Source organism: Pseudonaja textilis, chromosome Z (assembly GCF_049901715.1).
Source record: "Pseudonaja textilis isolate UNSWEBS1 chromosome Z, rPseTex1.2, whole genome shotgun sequence".
NCBI lineage: Eukaryota > Metazoa > Chordata > Lepidosauria > Squamata > Elapidae > Pseudonaja > Pseudonaja textilis.
Genome location: NC_142008.1, coordinates 126,724,810 through 126,743,375, shown reverse-complemented (window position 1 = coordinate 126,743,375; position 18,566 = coordinate 126,724,810). Strand labels below are relative to the sequence as shown.

Genomic DNA, 18,566 nt, shown 5'->3' with positions numbered 1-18,566 from the left:
TGATCCCTATTGACTTTCCGTGCCAGGTAAGACGCAAGGTCAGGTGGATTGTAACCCATCAATCTGGGAAGACAGCCAATTGCCACTGCTCGGATAGGGTTCCCCGGTGTGGGAGGAGTGGGGAAGAAGAGTGGGTGGGTTGATAGGCAGCCTCAGCTGCGGGAGGGAGAAGTATATATCTTTCCTTCCACCGCCCACCCACCCCCCTTCCCGTTCCAACTTCTCCCCGGCTGTGGTCCGTACGTATCTCAGTCTCATTTCTCTTCTCCTTCATTCTTCCTGTAGGTTGCTAGGCAACCTCCCCCAGTATCTGTCATAATCCATTATGAAGCTGGATGTGTGTATGTGTGTATGTGCGGGTGTGCAACGAGAGGAGGAGGAGGGGGCTGGCAGGAGGAAGAACGGGAACGTACCTCGCTCGGCGGCTCTGCACTCCGACGTCGGCAGAGCGAGATGTGGAGTAAAACATTCAGCAGGCTTAAGAAATTGCACAGTGTTTGCTACCCCGAGGAAAGTCTCAATTCCTACTCACCCCCCAGGATCAAGAACGAGACCACTTCTGCAGATCTCTCCATGGTGTGGTTGTGGGTCCTTTCCTCCTCCCCCCGCCCACAATCAACCTCCCTAAAAATCAACATTTTACCCTGTTGGGACCTGGGGTAGTCCGTGGTGCCACCCCACCCATGAGCCAAGCGGCGGGGTGATTACCTGCAGCGTTGGCGGGTACAAAACAGACGTATCTTTCAAGGCCCAAAGTGCCTTCGCCATTCTGGAGTAGCTGGAGGCGCCACTGGCCATGAGCCTCACGGTGGTGGGGTGAGCGGAGGTGCTGGATCATGGCCAGGCGGCTGGGCGAATCGACATTACACAGGAGGCAGCGGAACTGCGCGGGTTCAGAGGTGGGCGGGGGTGCCGAGGTGGTCTCCATTTCCAGAAGCAACTAGGGGTGAAAGAAGAAACGGGCATTGCAGATTCGAAGAAGAGGAGAGGGCACCCCTATGTCTTCCGGGTCAGCAATCAATTAGTGGTCCTTGGTCCCCTTGCGGGGCTACTGGTCTCTCTTCCCCCATGCCTTTCTCCATACGCCCTTGGTACTTAATCCTGCTTGTAGAGGCATTCATTGCACCTTTTCCTAGAATAATAGGGTCGAAAGGCACCTTGGAGGTCTTCTAGTCTAACCCCTCCACTCAAGGAAGGGACCCCGTAGCCATTCCAGACAAAAGGCTGTCCAGCCTCTTCTTGAAAACCTCCAGTGATGGGGCACCCACAACTTCTGGAGACAAGCAGTTCCACCGGTGAATTGTTCTCACTGTCGGGAAGTTACTCCTGGATGGGACCCCTCTTCAGTTGACCTCTTTTCCAAAGCCCCAGAAGGCAGGACGAGAAGCAAACTGGATGGAAACTAATCAGAGAGCGAAGCAACCTGGAATTAAGGAGAAAGTTCCTAACGGTGAGGACAATTAACCTGTGGAACAGATTGTGGGTCCTTCAAAACTGAAGCTTGGACAGCCTTATCTGGAATGGTATAGGGTCTTCTGGTTGAGCAGGGAGTTGGACTAGAAGACCTCTAAGGTCCCTTCTAACTATGTTATTCTTTCACCTTTCCTTGTCCTGCCTTCAGGTGCTTTGGAGAATAGCTTGACTCCCTCTTCTTTGGGGCAGCCCCTCAAATATTGGGGCATTGCTGTCATGTCTCTCCTAGTCCTTCTTTTCATTAGACGCAACCGTTCTTCATATGTTTTGGCCTCCAATCCCTTCATCATCTTTGTTGCTCTTCTCTGCACCTTTTTTGTTGGGGGGGCGTTTCAAGTTCAATCTAATTAATCTCCTTTGAGGGGACATCTGCTGCACCCCTTTTCAGTAATATTTGCGCAGGCAGTTCTCAACTTACAACCATTCATTTAGTGATGCTTCGAAGTTACAACAGCACTGAAAAAAAATATGACTTTTTTTTCACACCGATGATTGACTGTTGCTGCGTCCCCACGATCACGTGATCAAAATTCAGAACCTGGGTACCTGACTCATATTTCTGATGGTTGCTGGGATCACGTGATCCCCTTTGGAGACTTTCCGACAAGTAAAGTCAACGGGGAAACCAGATTCGACAATGGTGCTACTAATTTCTTGTTAACCAAGAAAGAAAAACTGGGCAAAACTCAGCGTCTCCACTGAGCAACATAAATTTGGAGCTCCACCGTGGCCTTAAGTCGAGGACTACCTGTACTGAATATTATTCTCAATTCTGGTGTGTGATGCATCCTTCCCACAAATTTGGTACCTTATAACCTTGCAGAGCTTCCTGGTGGCCGGTGCCGGCAACGTGAAGCTGGATTTTCTCCTTGCTGTTGGTCTCGTATTCACACAGGTTGCAGTGGAGATGTAGAGGCGGTCCCAGGGGCAGCTCCACCCCCAGGTGGGCGACCAAGCTACCCCCTTCCCGCAGGTGAGCGGCCAGCTGGTACTTCAAAGCATGCTTGTCGGTCTTCAGGTGAAGCTGGAAGTTGGCTTTCAGTTGGGTGCCGTAAGCGCAGAGCCGACAACGGTGCAAGTCACCGGAGATTTCCTTCCATTCCACCTCCGGCAGGGAACGCGGGATGGAAGCGTGCCGCAGGAGGCTATCCAGACTGTCAGTGCTGAAGACTTGGCACACCAGACAGCTGAACAATCTCTGCGGGGTCAGCAGGTCAGGTCCAGACTGGGCTGGTGGTGAGGAAGGGGGAGCGGGTTCAGGAGAGAGAGAGGCGGGGGCTGCGGAGGCGAGAAATAAAGTGAGTGCGTGAATTTCGTGTACCCATAGGGCAGTGTTTCCCAACTGCAGGGACTTTTAAGAAGTGTGGACTTCAACTGGGAGCCAAAGTCCACACTTCTGGGAAACACTACTATGAAGGAATGGGAATTACGGCTCAGTGGTTAAAATGCAGTATCGCAGGCTAACTCTGCCCACTGTCAGCTGTTCAAACCTGACTGGCTTGAGGTTGACAGCCTTCCATCCTTCCAAGGTCGGTAAAATGAGGACCCAGATTGTTGGGGGCAATAGGCTGACTCTTGAGCGGTATATGAGCGCTAAACTAACTAAAGAATTGAGGTTGGTACCACAACGTGGAGAAGAAGCACAATGGTGCACAAGACATAACCATGGATGTTAAGAGAGAGAGAGAGAGAGAGAGGGACAAATCAATACGCCAAGGGAGATCTTGAAGAAATGGTGGACCATGGATAGATGAAGAACAACAAGAGGACAGGGAACACAGTCAAGCTTGGGGTCCTTGTAGGCAGGACCTAGAGGTTCATACGGACACCAAGAATGGAAAGTCTCTCTTACCTGTCCCCAAGGTAGCCATCTTCCGCCCCGCTGCGCTGAGATGTTGGAAGCCTCCATTGAGCAAGAGTTGAGGTTGTTCCATGGGCTTGTCTGCCCGCAGAGGCAGGTTGCTCCCCGCATGGACCTGGTGGGGATGTGAGTGGTGGGCATGGCCTAGAGCCTGCGCCCCATAGAACGGGAAGAGGTCAGGCTGAGCCTTGCCTCCTGAAGGGGTCTGCGGTTGTCCCAGAAGCCCCGGCAAGGTCAGTGGCAACCCTTGATGGAGCAACAGCATGTTCTGCATGTGCTTCTCAGATGTCATGTGGATCCGTAAGTTACGGGAGATGTTGGTCTCGTAACTGCACACTTTGCATTGCCAGGACGACTTGCCCTTGGATTCCTTCTCCTCAGGGGAGGATGGGGAAGGTGCCACAGGGGGAGGCACTGGTGGCCCGCTTCCTCCCGTAGCCTGATAGCCTTGTAGGTTGGCCAGGTGTTTGTCAGACTGCATGTGGATGCTGAGGTTGCCCTTAGTAGTGGTGGAGTAATTGCAGGCCTCACAACGGTAGGGTTTGTAACCACAGTTGTAGCTCTCACCACGGGCCAGGCGTGGATGGGGACCACCCGTGCTACAATAGGCGCAGTGGCTGTTGTTCTCTGGATGTTTCTCCTTCATGTGGACGTCCAGGGTCTGCTGGTACTTATAATGCCAGTTGCATTTGGGACATTTGAGCGTCTTGCAGGAGTTGCGCGAGTGCAGCAGTGACATGTGGCCTGACAGAGTCAATCCCGAGTACGCCATCGCTGTAAAATCTTCCCCGAAGCTAAGTGAGGCTCCTCCGACAACATTGTGGCCGTTGTTCCCAAGCCCGTTGTTGACCTCAAACCCGGCCGTCATTGCTTCGTTGGCTGTCCCTACACTGCTCAAGCTGTCCGCCAAGTCAGTGGCACTGATGTCATGGGACGGCCCAACACACGTCTGGGGAGAATCATTGGGAATGCTGTCGGCTTTGGGAATGGACTCAGCCCTGGCGTCAGCCGCTAGGTCCACGCAAGGGACCTCGTGCATTAGTCTTTCCTTCAGGATCTTGTGGTTGGTCTTGTCCTTGTTGACATCTTCCTGGGGTGGCCCTGTATAGTCAGAATTTGGGGCGTTGGTCAGTGGTGTCTCTGAGCGAGGGGCGTTAGCAGCCAAGGGTGCGCTTGATGTATCTGGTGAACTTTGGTCTGGAAGCAGTTCCTTCTCTTCCTTCTTTTCATCCACTTGTGCCACCTCCTCCTCCTCCTCCTCCCTTTCTGGTTTCTCCTCCATGGAACCATTTGCCCAGTGCGTGCCGCCGACCCTTGAATCTTTGGTATCTGATGGCTCGCATCGTCTTTCTGGGCTTCTTGTCTTGTTCTCATTTTCCTCCTCTTCTTCTTCTTCTTCCTCCTCCTCCTCCTCCTCTTTTACATTCACCCATCTGCTACACATTCTGGCATTGAGGTCTGCCTCGGTGGTGGGGTTATTTGGTTCTAGGAAGCCAAGGTCGGTGCCCTGGAACACAGCCGAAGCCCCTCCATCCAAGGCCTGGCATTTCTCATTGCAGAGCTGCACACCGTGTTCTGTACGGGCATGAGACACCAAGGTGCGGCCCTGGTTGAACGAGAGGCGGCATGTCAGGCAGAGCCACACGGGGCCTCCTGGCATCACCTTGTCTCGGCCACGAGTGGCCTCCTCATTCTCCATGGGGGCGGTGGGGGCATCTTTGGATTTGGTGGTAGCGTTTTTGGCAGGCGTATTTTGAGCTGGGGCCCCGGCCAGTCGGTAACTGTAGAAGGCGCCTTGAGGAGTCACCTCGCCTGGCGCTGAGGTATTCTGGGACATTTGGTCAACAGACATAAAGCCTTGGTTAGGACCTCCACTGTCCTGAATGTGGAGAATGGACACTTGAGGAGTGGAGCTGACGGGGGAGCCCTTTGGTAAGAGAACGTGGCCGCTGGCGAGGAGGTACGCCGAACCGTCAGCGGCAAAAAAAAGCTGGGCCTCGCGCCCACCGTCCTCATCTCTGTGGTCTTCCAGCTGGACCCCATCTTCAGCCAGCGGCAGGCCTAGAGGGAAAGGGGAAGGATTTGGCAAGGACTGGCTGGGGTCCGTTTGGAGCTGTGGGGTAGATGGGACGGTGGCAGGGAACTTGGCCAAGCTGAGTGCGGCGGCTTGGGCACTGGCGCAGGGTCTCATGATATCATCGGGACGGGGCGAGGGGGAAGGGGAGGGGTCCCAGAGGGGGGGTTCTTTGGTGGGCGGCAAGGCAGGAGAGCCCTGAGCAGGCCGAACCACGGCCCGGTCATCCTGTCCGTCTGCCGGGGGGACAGCAGCGGAAGAGTGGGAGGAGGAGGAAGAGGAGGAGGAGTTAGAGGAAGCATCCATGGTGGTGCAGGCGGGAGGAGCACAGAGGGATCATCTCAGCACAGGAGCCAAAACCCTGCAGGAAAAACAAGAGAAGACAAACACATGTAAATCCCACTTTACCGCAAGAGGACAAATGGGTCCACTAATACATGCTTAGCGTTCTGGCTAATGTGGCTAGCAATCTGTCCACGGATTGTAGTAATCTTAGGAAGGGTTACAGATGATTCTCAAATTACAACTATTCGTTTTGTGACCTTCCAAAGCAGTGGCTCAGTGGCTAATACACCGAGCTTGTCAACCAGAAAGGTCGGCAGTTTGGCGGTTCGAATCCCTAGCGCTGCGTAATGGAGGGAGCTCCCATTCCTTGTCCCAGCTTCTGCCAACCTAGCAGTTCGAAAGCATGTAAAAAAGGCAAGTAGAAAAATAGGCACCACCTTTGGTGGGAAGGTAACAGCCTCCCGTGCGCTTTTGGCATTTAGTCATGCCAGCCACATGACTATGGAGACGTCTTCGGACAGTGCCGGCTCTTCAGCTTTGAAACGGAGATGAGCACCGTCCTCGAGAGCCAGAAACAACTAGCATGTATGTGCGAGGGGAACCTTTGCCTTTAAAGTTACAACGGCCCTGAAAAAAGGGATTACGGCCGTTTTTCACACTTACGACCATTGCAACATCCCTACCACCACATGATCAAAACTCAGGTGCTTGGCAACCAACTCGTATTTATGACGGTTGCAGGGTTCCAGGCTCGAGTGACCCCCTTTTGTGACTTTCTCACAAGCAAAGTCAACAAGGAAGCCAAATTCACCAAACAACTGTGTGCTAAACTTAACACCCACACTGATTCGCTTAATGACCGTGGCAAGGTTGTAAAATCAACAGAGCTTACATCACGACCTTCGCAGCATCCCCATGCTCATGTGATTAAAATTTAGACACTTGGCAACCAGTTCATATTTATGACGGTCACAGCGTCCCGGGGTCATATGATCTCCTTTTGCGACCTTCTCACAAGCGAAGTCCATAGGAGAGCTTGGATTCACTTAACAACCAGGATACTAATTCAACAATTGATGGTACTGATTCACTTAACAAGAGTTTGTAAAATCAGACATGGTTCACATCCCAACTATATATCTTAACGATGGTTTTTCTGGTAGCAATTGTGGTCGTACGTCAAGGACTGACTCTACGAGGAAAACCTGTTCCTTATGAAAAGAGATTTGCAATGCAAAATTAACAACATGTTGTCGACTGATCAGATGGCGATGCATTGTTGAACAGGTGTGAGTGCCGCCACACAATATATTTTTTGATTGTCTCCCAGGTGTTCAGAACTGTGTATTTTCACTCACATACACGGTTTCTTACCTCAACAGGTGGTCCTCAACTTACAACAGTTCTCTTAGTGACCGTTCAAAGTTACAACGGCAATGAAAAATGTGACTTATGACCATTTTTCACTCTTATGACCAGTGCAGCTTCCCATGAACACGTGATCAAAATTCAGGCGCTTGGCAACTGACTCATAGTTATGACGGTCGCAGTGTCCCGGGGTCATGCGATCCCCTCTGTGACCTTCTGACAAGCCATAGTCAAGGGGGAAGCCAGATTCACTTAACAACCGTTGTTATTTGCATAACGGCAATGATTCGCTTAGCAACTGTGGCAAGGTTGTAAAATAAGGACACAGCTTACAACACGACCGACTTGCTTAATGGTGGATTTTGCAGTACAGGCAGTCCTCGACCTACAACAGTTTATTTAGTGATGATTCAAAGTTACAGCGGCACTGAAACAGGACTTATGACCCTTTTCACACACTAACGATGGTTGCAGCATCCCCACGGTCACATGATCAAAATTCAGATGCTTCAGTCTCCTATTTATGACGGTCGTAGTGTCCTGGGGTTGCGTGATCCCCTTTTGCGACCTCCTGACAAGCCAAGTCGATGGGGAAAGCCAGATTCGCTTAACAACCGGGTTACTATCTTATTGACTGCAGTGATTCGCTTAACAACATTGGCAAGAAAGGCTGTAAAATGGAGCAAAACTCACAATAACTGTCTCACTTAGCAACATAAATTTTGGGCTCATTTGTGGTTGCAGGTTGAGGGCTACCTGTAATTTACTGCTTTTTATAAAGCGATAAAATTAATATTGGGCAGAATTTGATTCGGTCCACCATGACAGTCCTAGTTTCTCCTGGGACTGGTTAGTAACCCCATTGTTAAGTGAATCTCGCTCCTGCATTGACTTTGCTTGTCAGAAGGTCGCAAAACGGGATCACACATCCCCAGGACACGGCAACCGTCATAAATATGAACTAGTTGCCAAGTGTCCGAACGCGGCAACGGTCGTAACTGTGAAAAACAGTTCACAATTCCCTTTTTCCAGTGCCGTTGTAGCTTCCAATGGCCAGTAGACAATATGTTGTAAGTCTAGGACTGCCTGTAGAGCTAAAATTCTTTCCGTTATTATCGGTGGGCCTAGAAAAATACCGTAAAAACATTTAATCAACACAGAGCAGCGAAGAACCAGCCTGAGTTTTCTCCTCAGTGTTGTGGCCTCCATTTTGACTTTTTTGACCTAACCATTGTATAACTCGTTTCTCTTTGCTTTTTTCTTCTTTTTTCTGTAATTCTTCACTTTCAAAGGCAAATTTTTAGAAGCTGTGGAGATGGATGTCTCGTTGTTTTGAAAATTGGGGTGGTGGCGGGTCCTTTTTTCCACATCCGTCTCCCGGTGTTTGTCCGATAATGCAAGTGGTATTCAAAGCGATTTCCCTCGATACAGCTGATTGTTTCCCTGTCACTAAGCGGCTCGCTGACTGGTGATTGCGAAAATTGCTCTTAATCTAGCTGTCCATCAACACCAGAGTTTCCCCTCTCCTAAAAACAATATGATCCAGCAATTCAGCATCAGATATATCTATTTTCTTGTGAGATTTGGGTTATTTTCACACAACATCCTGAGGTGAATTACTTCAATGTCGGGACGGGACATCCTCCCAAAACAAACACTCGCCCACAAAAGAACTCAGATGAAAATCAAATTCTCCTCTGAATCTCTATCTTTTACGGATATAGTCCTCGACTTATGACCCCGATGGAGCTCAACATTTCTGTTGTTCAGGGAGACATGAGTTTTGTCTCATTTTATGACCTTTATTGCCACAGTTGTCAAGTGGATCGCTGCAGGTCCTAAGTTAGTGACCTGGCTGTTAAGCGAATCGGGCTTCCCAAATGGACTTGGCCCAAAAGTCATAAAAAGGGGAGCCCGGGACTTTGGGTCACAGCAACCGTTATAAGTACGAAGCGGTTGCCAAGCATCTACATTTTTATCCTGCAATGCTATGAAGGTTACAATGTTGAAAACTGGCCCCAAATCGTTTTTTTCCCCCAGTGCCATTATAACTTTGAATGGTCCCTAAATGAACTGCTATAGTCCTCGGCTTACAACGATTTGTTTAGCAACTGTCTAAAGTTACACCAGCAGTTTTAAAAAATTAGATTTAGGACCGATTTTCACCCTTAACGTCCATTGCACCATCCCCATGGGTCATGTGATTCAGACGCTTGGCAACTGACTCGTACTTATGACAGTTGAAGTATCCCAGACCGGGGTTGTGTGATCACTGTCTGTCAACTTCCCAGCAAATAAAGTCCATGGGAGAAGCCCGATCATTTAATGACCGATTCACTTAACACCTGCAGTGATTAACAAGGCCGAGGAAGGCTGCCCAATACTTAGTGACAGAAATGTTGGGCTCCTTTGAGTTTGGTTAAGTGCAGGTAGTCCTCGCCTTACGACCACAATTGAGCCCAAGATTTCTGTTATTAAGTGAGACATTTGTTAAGTCATTTGTTAAGGGAGTGTTGCCCCATTTTACAAAGTTTCTTGCCACAGTTGTTAAGTGAATCACTGCAGTTGTTAAGTCAGCAACCCCGTTGTTACGTGATTTAGGCTTCCCCGTTGACTTTGCTGGTCAAAATGTCACTAAAGACACACACACACACACACACACACACACACATCCCAGCCACAGCAATGGTCATAAGTATGAATCAGTTGCCAAGCCTTTGAATTTTGCGATCACACGATCATGGGGTTGTGACTGAAAAATGGACATGTCACTTTTTCCAATGCGGTCGTAACTTTTGAACCGTCACTAAATGACCGCATGAAGGTATTCTACCTCTAATAATGCCCACCCCCTGTTGAATTGCCCCAAAAGGTGAATTTCCAAGAGATGCCAAATTCCTGGGATTCTCCAGCATTGCAAAAGCTGGCTTATTATAAATGATGGTTTAACAGCTCTGCTAAACCAAAGGATTTTAAATTGGATCCTTCCTATACTTGTTTAACATTGTCTCAATTTCGCTCTGGGTGCTAAAAAAAATGTTTTTGTACGTGGCCATTTTCTGACCCACCCACCCCCCAAATCCCCAGGGCTGGGAACTAAAGTGGGGTGATTTAAGGAAAGACCCTTGCAACCTGCCCTGGGCCGGGGCCTCAACTCATTTTTAGCAGATGGAGGAGATCGATCAACATGCCTGGGGACTCCATAACCCAGCAGCCTCAGCCCGCTGGGTGGAGGGGTGGTCCTTATGCAATCTGAGGGGAGGTTCTCAATACTGCAAAGAGCCCCCCCCTTTTTTTGCTTAAACTAATCGCATCCTCTCCTGCAAAGCTCTTAAAGCCCCCAACCCATTTCGCATCACACTCTTAAAAATAGATTTATTTTCTTTTAAAAGACCTTACGAAATCCACCTCTCCTTTTTCTGTTCATTCCTCCACTTGGTGGAGGGAGGAGGAAGAACTTGGGGAGCGAGGGGGGGCAGCAAATTGGGCTCTCTTCCTCTTTCCTCGCCCCCCCCCCCCTTTCCCCTCCCCCACCTCTGTGCTGGCTTCTTCCCCTCCCCCTTCCGCAGGATGGTTAGTCGATGCAAATTGTCTCATTAAGGAGAAAAGGAGGCGGGAGGCGTAATTAGAGGGCTGCTGCATATTTATTGCAGGCATACAAAGGTTGGGGGTGGGGGGAGGTGCGCGCGTGGAAAGGGGGCTCGCGGGCACGCGCGTGTGTGCAGGGGACGGAGGCGGGGAGGGCGAGAGGAGGATGGAGAGAAAAGGAAGGAGAGAGAAAGAATGGAGAGAGAGAGAAAAGGAGGATGGAGGGAGAAAAAAAAAGAGGATGGGTAAAGAGAAAAGGGGAGGAAGCGAGTGGGGAAGAAAGGGGATAAGAAGATAGACACACTTGTGCACGCGCGTTTCTGGATCTCGCTTCCCGCGCGTGAAAAGGCCACGTGCAAAGGGAAAGATGTTGGGGAAAGGGCAGGGCGGGAGGAAACACGCGCGAAACAAGTGGCGAAGAACTCAGGTGCCTTATTTAGACGGACGTGCACGGAACGTAACGCGCCTTGAGAAGAGGCAAGCGTGCGTGTTCACGGGTAGGCGACCTAGGCGCTATGCACACGCGCGCGTGCAACCTCTGCAACGCTTTGCACGCGTGTGCAGCAAACTTGCGTGCACTGTATGGCGGCTATACGCGCCGCATGCGGTAAACATGCGTGCGTTGTATGACATCTTTTCGTGTCTATAACATTAGGCCCGCTATGCATCCATCCATACGTGTATGCACCATGTGAGGGATGTATGCACGCGTGCACTATTAATGCGTGCAAGCGCTCACGGTTTGCGCGCTATATATGCATGCTATATATATATATATACACACACACACACACACACACCGTGCCAGACTCCGTAGGCACAGCATACATGCAGTATATATGCATGGATGCTCTGAAGGCATGCTATGTATGCACGTGTACATGATGCACGTTATGCGGCCGTGCATGCATCCTATGGACACTATACATGCCTGCACGCACCGTGCCCACATGGAGACACAATCGGAAGGGGGGTGCCAAGCAGGCGCTGGCTGAGCCGCGGGCGCCTCGGGTGCAAACCCCTCGCACGTGTGTGTGGGATGGGCCGCGTATTCCTGGGCGAAGGAGGAAGAGGAAGGACAAAGCGCGGGGGTGACCGAGAGATGGGGAAAGGCGAGATCCGGGGCTGGCCGTTGCAACAAAAGAGGAACAGAAAAAGAAAAGAAGGAAGGAGAGAGTGAGGGAGAAGGAACAAGAAGGGAGAGAGAGAGAGAAGGAAGGAAGGAGAGAGTGAGGGAGAAGGAACAAGAAGGGAGAGAGAGAGAGAAGGAAGGAGAGAGTGAGGGGAGAAAGAAAAGGGAGGAAAAAGGGAGAGAGAGAAAGAAAAAGGGGAGAGAAAGAAAGGAGAGGATGAAAGAAAAAGGGAGAGAGAGAAAAGAGAGAAAGGAGGAGAGAGGGAGAAAGAAAAAAGGAAGGAGACAAACAGACTTTATTCGAGGGGAGGCAGAGAGGAAGGAAGGGGGCAACCAAGCCCATGTGGCGTGCCGGCAGGTCGGGCGGGGCTGCAGCAGGGGAGGGAGGGAGAGAGAAAAATGAGGGGGGTCCTCCGGCAGGGCGATTAACGGGGAGATTAATGTCGCGGGGTGACAGGGAGGCAGCGCGAGTCAATAAAACGGCGAGCGCGGTGACAGGCGCCGCTTTAAATTACTCTGCGCAGCGGGGGTGGGGAGGGAGGGAGGGAGGGACCAGGCCGGGCTGCTCCCCCTCCCCCTCCCTGCAATGGGACTCACCCTCCTAAACCCCAGGCCCGAAGCCCCCTCCCAATATTTGCCAAAAAAAAAAAAAAAAACCCCACCAGCATTCAAAGGAGACTTCGGGGAGGCTGTTTTAAGGGACGGGGGGTGGGGTGGGCTTCCTGCAAGATTTGTGGGGAGGGTGCTTCAGGAGGCTCGCCTGAGCCCTCCCCTCCCCAATATTGCATTCTCGCTCCCCCTCCCCAAAGGAGCAATTGCGTAGAGAAAGAGAGATTGTGGCGGGGGCTGGGGGGGAGAGAGAGAGATGCGTGCAAACCAGGCTGGTCTCTTTTGCAAAGATAGAGACGCGAGACACCTCGCGTCTCTATTCCGCCGCCTGCCCCCGCCGCCCCCCCACAACTTTCGCTTTGTTTAATCCTGCCGTGCATTGAAGCTTCGATTTGCATCTGATTTGCATACAATGAGGGGAGGGGGTTAGGAGGAGAGGGCTGGCCTGGGGCACCCTCCAGCCGGTAGCTTTGGAACTGGGGGGCGGGGAAGCCACGCACCTTGCTCCTTCCTGCCCCTCCCCAAAGAGATTGCAATAATGCCTGTGATCATCGCAATCATAAAGCAAATAGATGCACTTTTGGGAGGAGGGTTTTTTTTCCTTCCCAAAGGTCTTTGGTAGGTGGGCTTGGCTCTCCCCCCACCTGCAAAAACAAACAAACAACCCCCCTCTGGATCCCTTGTCCCCCAACACCCCGCCCCCCGGAGGTGTGCAAAAAACCCACCCCACTTTCTGGTAGTGTGCCATTTGCACACTTGTCTTTTTTAAATTGTCTATCTATCCTCTCCATCATCTGTCTAATCTATCTATTATCTCTCTAATCAATCTATATCTATTAATCTATCAATCTATTCCCCTTCTAGATATAATTTCTATCTATCTATCTATCTATCTATCTATCTATCTATCTATCTATCTATCTATCTATCTATCCATCTATCCTCTCTCTCAAACATCTATAATCTGTATCATCTAATATCTAATTAATCTATATCTATTAATCTATCATCTATTCCCCCCTAGATATAATCTGTGTGTGCGTGAGTGTGTCTATGTCTGTGTGTCTACATACACACAAAATTTATCCTCTCCCTCCCTATCTAGCTAGCTATCTCCTTACCTAAGGTGGGTCTCTCCCTTTAAGACCTGGAACTGAACTTCCTATAGATCCGTGTTTTTTTTGTTTTTTGTTTTTTTGTAAGATGGAAAAAGGTGAGTTTCAGTAAATTTGTGGGGACGGGGAGAGCCCCAAATGGGCTTGGGCAAGGATTGTGTAGGCTGGCTGGCCCGTGTGACTGGCTGGCTGGCTGGCTGGCGCATGCGTGCCCGGTTGTGATATAAGGTTATGTCCTCTCCAAGGGCATTACAATTTAAAGCCAATTGCAAAAAAAAAAGAAAGAAAAAAAAACCCATCAAAGATGGCAGGCTGGGATATTGCATTCATTGTAAGGAGCAGAGAGATAGAGAGGGAAGGAGGGAGGGAGAGAGAGAAAGAGAAGATTTAAGCTTTTCCAGCAAGGATCTCCCATTGTAAAAATAAGAAATAAGAAATAGATAGATGGACATAGATAGATAGATAGATAGATAGATAGATAGATAGATAGATAGATAGATAGATAGATAGATAGATAGATAGATAGATAGATAGATAGATATAGAGATAGATTAAATAGATTAGATAGATAGATAGATAGATAGATAGATAGATAGATAGATAGATAGATAGATAGATAGATAGATAGATAGAAGGAGGGAGGGAAAGAGGAAGATGGGGGAAGGAAAGGGGGCAAAGGATCTGGACTCTTGGGAGGGGGAGATAGGTAGGTAGGTGGATGGATGGATGGGTGGGTAGGTAGGTAGGTAGGGATAGATAATTTAATACGGCAAACTGGCCCCTGTTTTAAAATAAAATAAAAGGGATTTGGGGACTCAATCATTTTATTTCTTGCTCTCTTTTATGGCTCCTGCAAAATGAAGAACCAGCTGGAGAAAACGGGTGAAGAATAGAATAATAACAATTTAAAAAAAAAAAGAATAAAAAATTGCAAAATATACAAGGGTGATCTTTGCCTTAATATTTTTACCCAGTCTTGTTATTCTGTTCGGTAGCTAGCAGGATACCTCGAAGAACAAGAGAGTTAAGTGGGAATATTTGGGCTGACCAAGTTGCTAGTCCAGAGCAAAAAACCGCACTGGGTCGTAGGGAGATTTCGACAAAGGAGATAGAAACATAAGTCAGATAACAGAATCACAGAGTTGGAAGGGAACTGGGAGGTCGTCTAGTCCAGCCCCCTCTGCTCACGTAGGAAACTACACCATTTCAGACAAATGACAGGTCTCCTCATTGTTCATTTGGGAATGTTAATGTTGAGAACAAATAGTCTTTGACTTAACAATGGTTCGCTTAGTGACCATTCAAAGTTACGATGGCATTCAAAAAAGTGACTTATGTCTGGTTTTCAGCTTTCACAACTCTTGTAGTATCCTTATGGTCAGTCATGTGATCCAAATTTAGAGGCTTGGAAACTGGCATGTACTTATGACAGTTGCAGCATCACCATTTGCAAACTTCCCAGCTGGCTACCAAGAAGCAAAATAAATTGTGTGTGTGGGAAGCCGGATTTGCTTAACAACACCATGATTCATTTAACGGCCAAAGGGATTCGCTTTACAATTCTGGCCCAAAAAAAGGCTTAAAACAAGACGGGACCTGTTTTACGGATGCCTTGGTTAGCGATGGAAACGTTGATTGTGGTCGTTAAGTTGAGAACTACCTACTTGAGGCACAAAGAGGAGTGCTAAAATGCTTTAAGCCATTAAAAAAAATATCCCTGCTTTTAATAAAAGTTGCAATGAGACACAAAATGTTCCATTTCTGTATGGTACGGTTCTTAATAAACCAGTTTTTCTCAATTTTGGGATTAGGGTTAGGGTTGAAGTCCCAGAATTCCCCAGCCAGCTTGTATGGACTTCAATTCCTAGAATTCCCCAGCCAGAATTCCCAGAATTCTCAAGCTAGCAAGTGTGGACTTAATTCCCAGAATTCCCCAGCCAGCAATCTGGCTGGAGGATTCTGGGAGTTGAAGTCCACTGATCTTAAAAGTGGCCAAGGTTTGAGAAATACTGTATATTTAGATCATTGCTCTCATTTTGCATTGCTCTGAGAAATGCTAATTTAACTAATGAAAATTACTTAACTGGTTTCAAGGTATTCCAGTCTATACATGCTGGCTTAGGGAATTCTGGGATTTGAAGTCCACACATGCTGACTGGGGAATTCTGGGAGTTGGAAATCTACACATGTCAGCTGGAGAATTCTGGGAGTTGAAGTCCAGGCATCTTAAAGCTGCCAAAATTAAAAAAAACATCGAGGTGTAAACTAGGATAACCTTGACATCACGTGTAAACCGAGTCCCAGAATTCTCAGCAAAAGCTACGCCTGCTGGTGAATTCTGGGAAAAATCTATATATCTAAAACACCCCCCCAATACGGACAGCTGATTGAGACAATTGCCAAGAGTCTGAGATTAATTCTCTTTGTTTTTTCAAGATGAGTGGTTTTAAGATGGGATTCTTCCTCTGTAGAGACCTGAGAAAATTTCCCAGAATTCTTTGCTGTGGTGCTAGGGTATTCTGGGAAAATTCACCTCTCTTTGCTGATTAGCAAATGCGATTATTTCCAGCCATGTTCAAACTGATGGCAGATATATTGCTTTTTTAAAAAAAAATCAAAGTCCCAAAGAAAGGGCCAAAAATTCATTTTAAATCCCTCAATGACTCAAATAAACTCACATTAAAAAAACGCTTTTAGAATTTTAAAAATAAAATGAATAAAAAATGCAGAATAAACAAAGGTGATCTTTGCCTTAACATTTTTTTGCCCAGTCTTTTATTCTGTTCGGCGGCTCGAAGAACAAGTGCGTGAAGTGGGAATATTTGGGATGATCAAGTTGCTAGCCCTCTGACTTAACTAACATTCGTTTAGTGACTGTTCAAAGTTTAAAAAAACATTTTTATCCAGCCTCCATCAAAATGCAATTTATGCATTCGGCCATGAACCACTTTTTTTGGATTTTTTTTTTGTGGGGGGTGGGGTTGCATATATGAAGAGAGCTTTTTTAAAATAGCTGGAATCTGACTCTTCGGCATTCTATCTCTGAATTTTTGCAAGGCCTATGGGAAAAGTGCAACTTTACCTCCATGAGGACTAGCAACTTAAAGTTCCTTACACGGAATGTAAACAATGCTGCGTTCCTACCTTTAGGGGAGTCAAACTATTTCCAGGACTCTTTTTTTTAAAAAAAGGAGAATATCAGCCAAAGTTTATGACTGCCCGGAATTGAGGAGCAAAGTTACTACTTTAGTGTCGCTAGAATTGTAGTGCATCACAACAGGCTACACACACTGTTCAAGTCAGCAAATCCAGACTTGGCAACAGTATTGCGTGGTGTAAACATACAGGTAGCCCTCAACTTGGCAACAATTCATTTAGTGACTGTTCAAAGTTACACTGGCATGGAAAAAAAGGGACTTTTGACCATTTTTCACACTTAACGACCGTTGAAGCATCCCCATTGCCATCTGATCAATATTCAGATGCTTGGCAACAACTGATTCCTATTTATGACGGTTGCAGAGACCCCTTTTGTGATAAGCCAGGTCAACGGGGAAGCCAGATTCACTTAGCAACTTAGTCGCTATCTTGATTCATTTAACAACTCTGGCAAGACAGGTGGCAAACTAGGGGGAAAAAAAATCGCTTGACAAATGTCTCACTTAGCAATGGAAATGTTGGGCTCAATTGTGGTCATAAGATGAGGATTATCTGTAGGTACATCTCATAATGACAGAGGTGTTTTTTTGGCCCAGAGTTTTGCATGTCCTTAAACATGCTACTTCCACATATGTTCTCATCCCTTTCACTTGGAATTCAGAATTTTTATACTGTATGACATATATGTCCTACCTTATATTATTAATATCTCAGATTTGCACACAAATAGTGTGTATGTATACATGTATATGTGTGTGTATATATGTACATATATGTATATGTGTGTAATATATATGTGTGTGTGTGTGTGTGTATAAATATTTATATTTGTTTTCATAGATTTTCACGGGTACAGGTATGCCCGTCTTGGCATGTTTGGGTCTTTTCCCGTGTAAGATCTTACATGGGAAAAGACCCAAACACGCCAAGACCTACATATATATATACATATATGTGTGTGTGTGTGTGTGTGTGTGTGTGTGTGTGTGTGTATTAAGAAAATATATGTTTTCTTAAGTTTTCGTAGATTACATGTATGGTATTCAGCTTTGTTCGGGTATTTTTCATCGCCACAGTTGTGCTTTAAAGTTGTAGCACGCGGCAGAATCTCATCTGCCATCATCAGGCTTTGCATTGGGTTCATCTGTGAAAGTTTGACTCACAGACGAACCCAATACAGAAGCCTGATTATGGCAGATGAGATTCTACTGAAACGTTGCTCCAACTTTAAAAGCACAACTACAATGACGTGGGAAAATACCTGAACAAAACTGAATACCATACATACACACACACAGAGACACACACACATATACACATATATCTGTGTATGTGTATAATATATAAGATATATATACATACACGCATGAGTGGTATTTTGCTTTTATATAGAGAGATATATCTCTCTATATAAAAGTAAAATACCACTCATGCGTCATCACAAAATCTCCAGAACTGTAAAGCCTACAAACTTGAAATTTGTCATGTATATTTCTTGTCTTTTAGGGGCTCGTAAAGAAAGTTTTTTTCCGAAATGTTCATCAGAGCATTTAGAGTATTTCCTATTATTATTATTATTATTATTATTGACATGCTCTGATGCTAAGGAGTTCTACTCCCCTTCCTCACCTGGAAAGAAATCTGTTCCAAAGGCAAAACACAAGCAGAGGAGTTTCAGTTTCAGAGCACCACCAAGCAGCTTTAGTACAGAACAGTTGAGCTAAGCCATGCCCAGGCTCCTTGCTGTCTCCTTCTTGCTCCTACAGCAAATACTGTTTCACTTTCCAAACAGCCCTCAACTCTCTCACACACTGACAGGACGCTAGCTAGATGAATAACGACAGATGCTGGCAGGCAGAGGCAGAATTTTTCCTCTTATTTTCTTCCCCCTAAACTAAGCCC

General features: G+C 47.4%; 1 protein-coding gene across 1 annotated transcript in view; it reads right to left on the bottom strand.

Annotated features, from left to right (window-relative positions):
* Positions 1–18,566, bottom strand: part of ZFHX2 (zinc finger homeobox 2) — a 39,010-nt gene that overhangs the window by 14,018 nt on the left and 6,426 nt on the right. The window contains 3 exon segments of the mRNA XM_087917032.1: positions 709–940; positions 2,282–2,751; positions 3,326–5,769. Of these exon segments, the coding sequence (XP_087773158.1) occupies positions 709–940; positions 2,282–2,751; positions 3,326–5,714 (3,091 nt within the window). The 5' untranslated portion in view covers positions 5,715–5,769.